Below are 9984 nucleotides of genomic sequence, written 5' to 3'. Positions count from 1 at the left end.
TAGCACAGGGAAGGTGGGATGAAGCGATGATGGGCATCAACAGTATTATAGTGGTAAAAGACAAAAAGATAATAGCTTAAAGAAGTGTGTGAAAATATATTTTTATTTTTTTGTGGGTATACGGTAAAAAAATAATGTGGATTTCTTATTCAGCATGTTACATTTCATAAAGAAATGAAATTTAAGAAATTAATGCGAAACGCAACTTTTTAAAAACTTGGTTATATGGTGTTATCAATGTTTGTATCAAGATTATTAAATGAATTCCGAAAAATAAAAGTTAAAGAAATCTGATCAGTTTGGGGTTCATGACAACCAATGATTACATTTCTACTAGATTACAACATTGTTTATGTTTACAAGAGTACAGAATTCAGCATAGGTCACTTAATTTTGCTGTTAAAATCACACCCCCAATAGCAGTCTTATTTCTTCTTTTTTAAGAGGATTATTTTTCTATAATGAAAAATTCGGTATGTTAGGATGTGTTTATATAATGCCATTAAAGCTCATATTGGTTTGGTAAATCAGAAGTGTCCCCCCCACACATTTTTCGAGTCGATCTGTGATACATGCAGATTTTATGTAGAAAACAGTTAACCTTTAAAAAATTGTGCGTTTTCACAGACAATATATTCTGATATGTATTTATATAGTGTATACAAATGAAATATCCATCTGACCTCATTATAATACCATAAAGACAAATGGCAGGTAAACAAAATGAGGCTTTCCAATGCACTACTAAATGTCAGACCCAGCAATAATAATGATATGGATACAATTAATAATTTCTGTTAATTAAACTGTTTAATTTGAATGAATTCCTTATTGGATTAGTCTCCTATTAGACATACAATAATTATTAATGAACACACTGAACATTGTCTTTACATCATTTTAAATAGGAGATATAGGCATAGATGCATGTTATATTTATAATAAAAAGGAATAACTGTATGAGTTATACAAATCATATTTGTTTGACTAAAACTCAGAATTACAAAATGACATTAAAAACAGGCTTCTGGTGTAAGTATACAGATATTTGCTCAGCTGCAAAGCCCCTTCTGCTCAGTAAACAGAGACCTTATCTATATAATGTGACAAATTAAATCTTCATTCTTGAAACACAAAAACCTTATGTTACACTTGATAGATGTTTTACAAGGAATTGTTTAAAGTGTTTATTTGCTCCAGTTTTTACTACACGTGAAGAAATCTCACGTGTGATTACTTGAGTTTGATTGGCTGCAACACTGCTTGGCCTCTTTATTTTGATTGGCTGGAATTCCGTAAACCATGTTTGATTGGTCAACCTTTTGAAATTGGATAGCTCCGTCATAGATATATGTAACTAGATGGCGCATTCAGGCGCTTCAAGCACGTAGCTTTGTCCGCCATCTTGGAAAGGTCCCCTAACATCACTCACAGTTGACTAGAATGCCCCAACACTGCGCTGCGCAGACATGGCTGTGAAAACCAAAGGGATTTAAATTCCCTTAAATTGGGATAACCTTTTGCTGTTGTTTAGTGTAAGTCCCCACCCATCTCCTCCAGGCCATCTCTCCATCGGTTGTCCCCTCTCTGACTCACATTATAAACTCGTCTCTCACCACTGGCACATTTCCTACACTCTTCAAAGAGGCCCGTATTACCCCACTACTAAAGAAGCCTACTCTTAATCCTGCACTGTTAGAAAACTACAGACCGGTATCCCTACTTCCCTTCGCTGCTAAAACTCTAGAACGTGTTGTATGTAACCAGCTCTCATCTTCCTCACCCAGAACAACCGCCTGGACAGCAACCAGTCTGGGTTCAAGAGCGGTCATTCCACTGAGACTGCGCTGCTCTCTGTTATTGAAGCCCTGAGACTGGAAAGAGCTTCCTCTAACTCATCTGTTCTCATCCTACTGGATCTATCTGCCGCCTTTGACACCGTTAACCATCACATTCTCCTGTCCACTCTCAAGGCTATGGGGGTCTCCGGAATGGTGCTACAATGGTTCAGGTCTTACCTCTCGGGTAGGTCATTTAGAGTATCTTGGAGGGTGTCTGAGTCCCGACATCTCGACACAGGTGTCCCTCAGGGCTCAGTGCTTGGTCCGTTGCTATTCTCTGTATACATGTCATCCCTAGGCTCTATCATCCGGAAACATGGCTTTTCCTATCACTGCTATGCGGATGATACACAACTCTACCTGTCTTTTCGCCCAGATGATCCGACTGTTTCTGCACGCATCTCAGCCTGCCTAGCCGACATCTCGCTCTGGATGAACGGCCATCACCTACAGCTGAACCTTTCAAAAACAGAACTGCTTGTAATCCCGGCTGATACAAAGACTTGTCACAACCTTTCCATTTAACTGGGCTCATCAACCATCACATCTTCCAGAAAGGCAAGAAACCTGGGAGTGGTGATCGATGATCAGCTCAACTTCACGGATCAAGTTGCCAGCACCGCCCGGTCCTGTAGATTCATCCTCTACAATATCAGGAAAATCAGACCCTTCCTATCAGAGCATGCTACGCGAGTCCTAGTGCAGGCTCTGGTCCTGTCCAGACTGGACTACTGCAATGCGCTACTGGGTGGACTTCCAGCATGCACAACCAAACCTCTACAGATGATCCAGAATGCTGCAGCAAGAGTTATCTTTAATGAACCGAAGAGAGCACACGTCACTCCTCTACTCATTAAGCTACATTGGCTCCCTATAGTCGCTCGCATCAAATTCAAGACTCTGCTCCTGGCCTACAAGACCACCAATGGTTCGGCACCACCTTATCTTCACTCCCTAATACAGACATATGTACCCGCCAGATCCCTACGCTCTGCCACCGAACGCCGTCTTGTGGTGCCATCCCATAAAGGTAAAAAATCTCTCTCGTGCACCTTCTCCGGATCTGTTCCACCTATGTGGAATGATCTGCCCACTGCTACAAGATCTGCAGATTCTGTAGCCATCTTTAAGAAACACCTGAAAACACATCTCTTCCATCAACATCTTACTGATCTGTTCTGACTCTATTTTCTTCTCTACTCTTTTCTTCTCTACCCATAAAAAAAAAAAAAAGTATGAATGAATGATTCTGTATACTGTGTTAGGTTACATGAGACCAGTCTTCTTTTTGATTGCACTTATGCTTTTGTTGTACTTGTGCTGTCCCAATTGCTTCCACTACCTACCCCACTTGTAAGTCGCTTTGGATAAAAGCGTCTGCTAAATGACTAAATGTAAATGTAAATGTAAATGTAAGTGTAGCAGATGTAATGTTTGAATTTATGTAACAATAAATATGTTTCATAATCATACACAGTCAGCTAGCTTTTGAGTGTTAACGGATCGGCTCGTACCTGTTCAATATGGCGGACGACCGGATGCTAATGCAGCATTTAGTTATTTATATCTTTGTACCTTGTATCTATCTATATCTATAATCTCACTGACTGGAAGCATCTTGGGTTTGACGTGACTTAAAATGACCTAAAAGATATTCCTTTAAAGATCTGCATGGTGAAACCTGTTTAGACCTGTCATGTATGCCTCTGTACCTGGTAAGCTTGTGGACCATTTCGAACACTCCTCCAAATATCATTCATACAAATTCTTCAAACATTGTGTTCATTTTCAAATTTTAACTATCAAGATTATTATGACATTTATGTTGATGTTCGGCTCATATCTGTTCAGTTTTCCTGTGTTTGCTATAGCTTATGGTTAGTTGGGTGACAGTTGGGTAACAGTTTCCTCTTGCTGCGTTGATCGTCAGTTCTCGTGTTTATGTTGCCATGAGCTTTCTCCTGCGGTTTCCTGTTTGCTTTCTCAAAGATTGAAGTTTGTATTGAATGAGAAGTCGAAAGATGTTTATTTAGAGGTGAATGCTACCAGAACAGAATGTGGAACACAAGAAAATGCATTCTGTCAGATAAGTTAGGATGATAAAGGGGAGCTGAGAAGCATTTCTTTAATGTGTGTGACGCTGTATACCATCATCACACGTGACTATAGATTTTATTGTTTTCAGATTAAAGCCATACCAAGCAATAAAAATGATCAACATGTTCTTGTATTATTCTGCAAATAGATATCAGTATATGTATTATCACACAACAGACAGTCATTCAAGAATATTAACATAAACTATACGCTCTTACATCTGTTCACATTAATAAACAGATTCTCTGCAAAAATAAAGCTTTATGTGCGTGTGCGTGGATTAACCCATAGACTTCATGTTCATGATGATAAATATCAGATGTCAAATATTGTCTAATGTATATTTCAATGCAAACTGTGCGTGTTCTGTCTGCTTGAAATAAACCTATTTGTACATAAGGTACACTCATTTTAAAAACACAACATTTGTGTGGGACAACACATTTTGCGTTACTTTAGCACACCGTGACACATAATGTGTTAAAGGGAAATTTCCCCTAAAAATGACATTTCTGTCATCATTTACTAATCTTCAGATTGTTACAGACCTGTGTACATATCTTTGTTCTGCTGAACACAAGGGAAGATATTTGGAAGACTGTCAGTAACTAAACAGATGAGTGAAGTTTCCTGACTGAATGTCCTATTTGTTATTGCTGTCAACTATGATCAAAGTGTGGGGTTTTATTATTAATCAGGATTATCTTTGCATTCTTTTTTCCTGTGTACAGCAACATGAAACAAAACAGAGCAAAAAATGAAGGCTTCAGATCACATGTTGATTGACTATATTCGTCTGACACATGAATGACAAAAAGACACAAAGCAAACCCAGTAGGTTGTGATGTATGTGATAGATAGATCTCATATTTGTTGCTGCAGTGTTAATATATTCCTTTGGAAATCATTTCTGACCTACAACAGCCATGTTCCCACTTGATAAAACCCTCTAAACATCTATGTGGGACAGCTTTTTTCACGCACACACACACACAAACACACACAACAAACACACACACACACACACACACACACGCACGCACGCACACACACACACACACACATTCTGACTCTCTCACATCTAGTAAACACACACATGCACCTTCATTTGTTTACACACACACACACACACACACACACACACATTCTGACTCTCTCACATCTAGTAAACACACACATACACCTTCATTTGTTTACACACACACACACATTCTGACTCTCTCACATCTAGTAAACACACACATGCACCTTCATTTGTTTACACACACACACACACACACACACACACATTCTGACTCTCTCACATCTAGTAAACACACACATACATTTCATTTGTTTACACACACACACACACACAAACACACACAACAAACACACGCACGCATGCACACACACACACACACATTCTGACTCTCTCACGTCTAGTAAACACACACATACACCTTCATTTGTTTACACACACACACACACACATAGATTTTAATGTGAAGATGCGCTTTCCCTGAATGGCTAAGTGCATGTGAGTGTTTTTCCCCTCAGGTGAGGATTTTCATCATCCATAGGAGCAGTAAAGAGACAGTGAGCAGTGCAGGAGACTGAGGACCTCTGGTGGCAGAGCTGGGCATGTTCAGTTCACCCGTCAGTTTGAGACACGAAGCCGCAGTGGTCGCATTGCAACACTCCTGGTGGCAGGTGCTGAGTCCGCTCGAGCAAACTTGTGCCTTTCTGCAATCCTCACTGCAACCCCCCTGCCAAGACTCCACTGTGCCGACTGTGACCTTGTGCAGCTATCAAGAAACAGAACACGTCGCCTCAAGTCAACACTTTATATGGCGGTGAATACACAAAGATTTAAGGACAACAAGACGCTTATTACACACTTTTCTAGAAGCAAAATTAAACCAATGACAGTCGTACTGGAAATGACATGGCATGTCAGCTTTAAGCGTCTTTACGTTTAAGTGAAATAAAGTTGTTTAGCTAATATGTAGAAAAAGTGTTTGTGAAACATAAAAGTCTGTTTTTACCTTGCAGTAGTCCTGACCAACAGGACAGAACACGAGGGGAATGGTATTGGTGTTTTTGTAACACGCTGACCCATCACATTTGATGCTGATACACTTCTTTCCCTTTTGGGAGTTAAGAAAGCAAACACAACACAAGTGTTTTATGTGTGCCGCACACAGAGCGTGAAATGACCGCATGTGCTGCTCTTACGTTATTTGCTGGCGTGGGAGGGACCGTCACCTTTACGGTGGTGGACGGTGTACTGGTTATTATCGGGGCTATCGATGGCAAGATGATGACAATAAGAGACCTGAAGTATAATGCTCAGATAAGTCAAAGCGAGACGTTACCTGCGGTGCTGAATGAACCGAAGTGGGCTGACAGAGAGGCGTTCAGGCAGCTGGTTGTGTTGCAACAGGCCAGAGAGCAATTAGTGACAGTGTCATTCCCGCAGGACATCCCACACGACACGCTACACATGATAGAGTAACTCATGGCCTGTTTGATGAGCTGAAACACACCGCACACACTCCTCAGGTCATTAGGAGCTCATGACTGAAAGCATGCGTGACTCACACATCGGACACAATGAAGGACTGACCTCACAGTAAGCATTGCCCGACGGGCACAGAGTCGGTGACACTTTCATGAACTTGGCGTAACAGTCTGTGGTGCATGTAAACGCTGGACAGGATAACTGTTGAAAGAGAAAGAGCTGTGTGTTGTGTTCATGAATGAGCACTCAGTGTTGGGCTCCTCAGAGTCTGGGGCCGCTGCTCTTTTCTTAAGAGTGCCACCAAACGTCACCACAGATAAAGGATTGGATCTGATATAACACATCTTACCCTGTCACTCAAACCACCTTGACTTGGTGTGCTTGCTTTGTATTCACAATGTGCATTATAGGGAACATTACTGGCACTTACACTAGTGTTGCTTCCTGAGGATGACGTGTTCGTCCAATCTACATACAACAGAAAAGCTATTAAATGACAGAGCTATAAACAGACATTGATGGATGGATGGATGGATGGATCACCTGTGGGCATATAATGAGACAGAGTCGTGTCATTGGTGGTATGAGACGTGATATCAGATGGTGCAGATGTCATGTAGGACACAGTGTTTTCAGAGTTTGATGCGGCTGCAGGTGTCGTCATGTTGAAGGCATCGGTATTGTTCATGGCTGTACTTGTTGGTTCTGTAGTAGAAGTGCCATTACACATGTGGAGTAATAGAAAAAACAGGGAGCCTATTGGATGAAAGAATAGAGGAAAGGTCTGAATCAGGTCGGCCTGTAGATGCATCACATGCTCATTTCATCATTGATTTGTGGTTTGTATATGTGATCGGCTTAGAGAAGAGAACTCCTAACCTTTCAGATAAAACCTCTGAGCCCTACTTTTCCCAAGAGCGCCAAATATTCCTCCCGATGCCATCTGAAAGTATAAAAACAAGGTTTATTGTTCTCACAATGCAGGAGCGTGACATGAATGTTGAGTGTATGGAAAACGCACAGTGACACAAATCTGGAGAAAAGGAATGTGCTTTTGGTTTTGGACATGGAAATGTTGCTTATTCAAACCAGCTGTCTGTCAAACGTCTTGTGTAATGCGTCTAACACGCTTCACTTTCTATTCTCAGAAAAGCATGCGTGATGGTGGAGACAGATTTTCACATGGAGTCATGCAAACTTGATGGGTGGTGATAATTGCCATCGCGGGACCTCTGATGACCTGACAGGTCAATATCCTGGAATTAATCTGAATCAGAGCGGGGTTATACATGTCACCAGCTTGATTTAGTTTAATCCATAAGTATAAACACACATATTTTAACAAATGTATTCTCCTCCGTATGTGTCGGTATTATTGTTCTGATATATATCGTCATTTTAGGTTCCCGAAAACAATATTTAAAATAATAAGAAATATATTTTCATTAGTGAACATTGAATAGAGAACAACTTGCAGTGACACCATGTATCTCAACGCTGTACATTCTCTATCATTTTCCCTCAAGTTTTATTTTTATTACATTTCATATTATGATGTATGTGAAGCTGCTTTGCAAAACACTGAAAATTGTGAAAAGCGCATTATAAATCAAATTGAATTGAATTGCTACGGCTCCTGTTTATCCACAGGTGTGTCATATATGTCATTTGTCTCTCTTTGTTGGTTCAGTTTCACTGTCAGACTCAGCGGTCCATAGTAACAAGTGTTCTCAAGCAATGGGAGCGCTTGCCAATACACAATTAACAACTTGTTTGTTCTTTGTGAATCCCACGGGTGCAAGTGCAAAGCACGGCTTGTTACCCCATTCCCCGTGAGGCAGTGAACAAGCCCCTTTAGGAACTACTGTGGAAACCAAATTACGACTGCATTTGTTTTCTTTCCATCCTCAGAAAATCTTGTTTCGGATGAGATCATGTTTTTCATTTGGCCATCTGAACTAATGGAAATATCAACAATTATGTTGCATATATGTAAATGTCAATATGTGTATTGCGTTCATGGTATACACACTTTACACAACACATTGTGAAATACTGTATGTGTATATTATGTGATGGTGTAACTACTATTGTTAGTGTCAATTGTGTTTGGTTCCAAAATGACATTTCCAAAAATCATGTTTTTTATTATGTTATCATGTTCGCTGCATTTTTTTAGTTCTTATGGCTCAAATCAAAGCAAACCAACTGAAGATTGATTGATATTCATTGGACTACACAATACAAAACATGATTTCTGAAATCTCATTTTGGGACCAAACTCTTCATTTATAGGTTGATGCTGAAATCTTAAATCTGCCACTCATCAATAATTCCTGCACATGTATGGAACAGATGATTGAGATGGACAGATACAGTAAGCCTTCATCACACAGCTCTCATGCCCACACAAACACAGCAAAACAAACAAAAACACAACTCATTAATGTTCGTGTTTCTGAGTGCTGATGAATTCTCAACTCATTGTTACACCTCACAGCAGCTCCACCTGATTTTGCCAAGTGGTTGATGTCCTCAGGACAACATTTGAATAAATAAAACATAAACTCACACCAAACCCCATTCTTACCATAACTACCCCTAAAATCAGATGGAAATGAAAAGTGAAAACATGGTCTAGAAGCACCTATTGCTGGTTGGAAGAGTAAACCAGAGTGAACATGATGCTGTCCTAATGATATCAACCACCTGAGAAAAACAGGAGATCCCATCATCAACACGTATATCAGACAGTAGTGAATACAAGTGGATTAAAATCATGACTGCACACAATCTCAACACACACACATAATGGAATATAAAGTGATACTGCTGCTTACCTTCACTGTGGAGTTGGGAAGCACAGATTAGATCAGTGGCGTGAACAGAGATGAATGAAGTTGAGTGTTCATATGACCCCCTCACACACTCTCTCTCTCTCTCTCTCTCTCCCCCTTCCAGCCTTGTGACATCAGAGGAAAGGTTTTTTAATTAGTGCAAACTTGGACTGGACTTGCCTTCAGAGGGCTGAACTGTGCCTTTATCAAACAGATGTATTTATAACCATAACACTTCTTTACTAGAGGATAAACACACTTCCTGCAGGACGAGGGGCGGCCCGTGGCATGGCCGACAGGTGATCACCTAAGGTGCAGAATGACCGGTGGAACCAGACGTGAGAGTATTTTCAGAAGTACACCCTCTCGTGAACTGAACAACATGGTTACAATAATATAAATAGGAATATGTGGAAACACATTTGTCTTATTGTAGCATTGATGTGTCTGAACAAAACTAGAACTCCAAAGATGCAACATGTGAACAGGTTCTTGATGCTACCATGATGTGAAAAGATGACAGATATTCTAATGGTTTCCATTAAAATACAATTATAACGCATTCGTTTTTTCCCTTAAACTATTACAAAATTCCTTTTTACCATTATTCTTTAATGATTTTTTAATGTTCCCATCCACCAAACAGCATCACACCAACACATAGCCAACCAGTAGAAACTAATCACAGCTTCCAATAAAACCAGTA

At 40.1% G+C, this 9984-nt stretch overlaps 1 protein-coding gene across 1 annotated transcript; it reads right to left on the bottom strand.

Annotated features, from left to right (window-relative positions):
• Positions 1–4050: 4050 nt before the first annotated feature.
• Positions 4051–9378, bottom strand: LOC130432582 (mucin-2). Its single transcript, XM_056762015.1, has 9 exons — positions 9282–9378; positions 7321–7384; positions 6985–7197; positions 6872–6909; positions 6547–6642; positions 6296–6455; positions 6156–6223; positions 5966–6067; positions 4051–5725 (listed from the first exon to the last, which is right to left on the bottom strand). The coding sequence occupies exons 2-9, from the start codon at positions 7382–7384 to the stop codon at positions 5474–5476; spliced, it is 993 nt and encodes a 330-aa protein (XP_056617993.1). The 5' UTR covers positions 9282–9378; the 3' UTR covers positions 4051–5473.
• Positions 9379–9984: the final 606 nt, after the last annotated feature.

This window comes from Triplophysa dalaica, chromosome 12, assembly GCF_015846415.1.
Source record: "Triplophysa dalaica isolate WHDGS20190420 chromosome 12, ASM1584641v1, whole genome shotgun sequence".
Lineage (NCBI taxonomy): Eukaryota > Metazoa > Chordata > Actinopteri > Cypriniformes > Nemacheilidae > Triplophysa > Triplophysa dalaica.
This window is presented reverse-complemented; position numbering and strand designations above follow the sequence as displayed.

Bases quoted from the DNA above. Each gene is read 5' to 3' on its own strand.
- LOC130432582 (XM_056762015.1), bottom strand. From the start codon at position 7,384: ATGGCATCGGGAGGAATATTTGGCGCTCTTGGGAAAAGTAGGGCTCAG. The intron at 6,643-6,871 runs GTAAGTGCCAGT...CTCTTTCAACAG, and splicing joins CCTCAGGAAGCAACACTAGT to TTATCCTGTCCAGCGTTTAC. The intron at 6,068-6,155 runs GTAAGAGCAGCA...AACTCCCAAAAG, and splicing joins CTCCCACGCCAGCAAATAAC to GGAAAGAAGTGTATCAGCAT.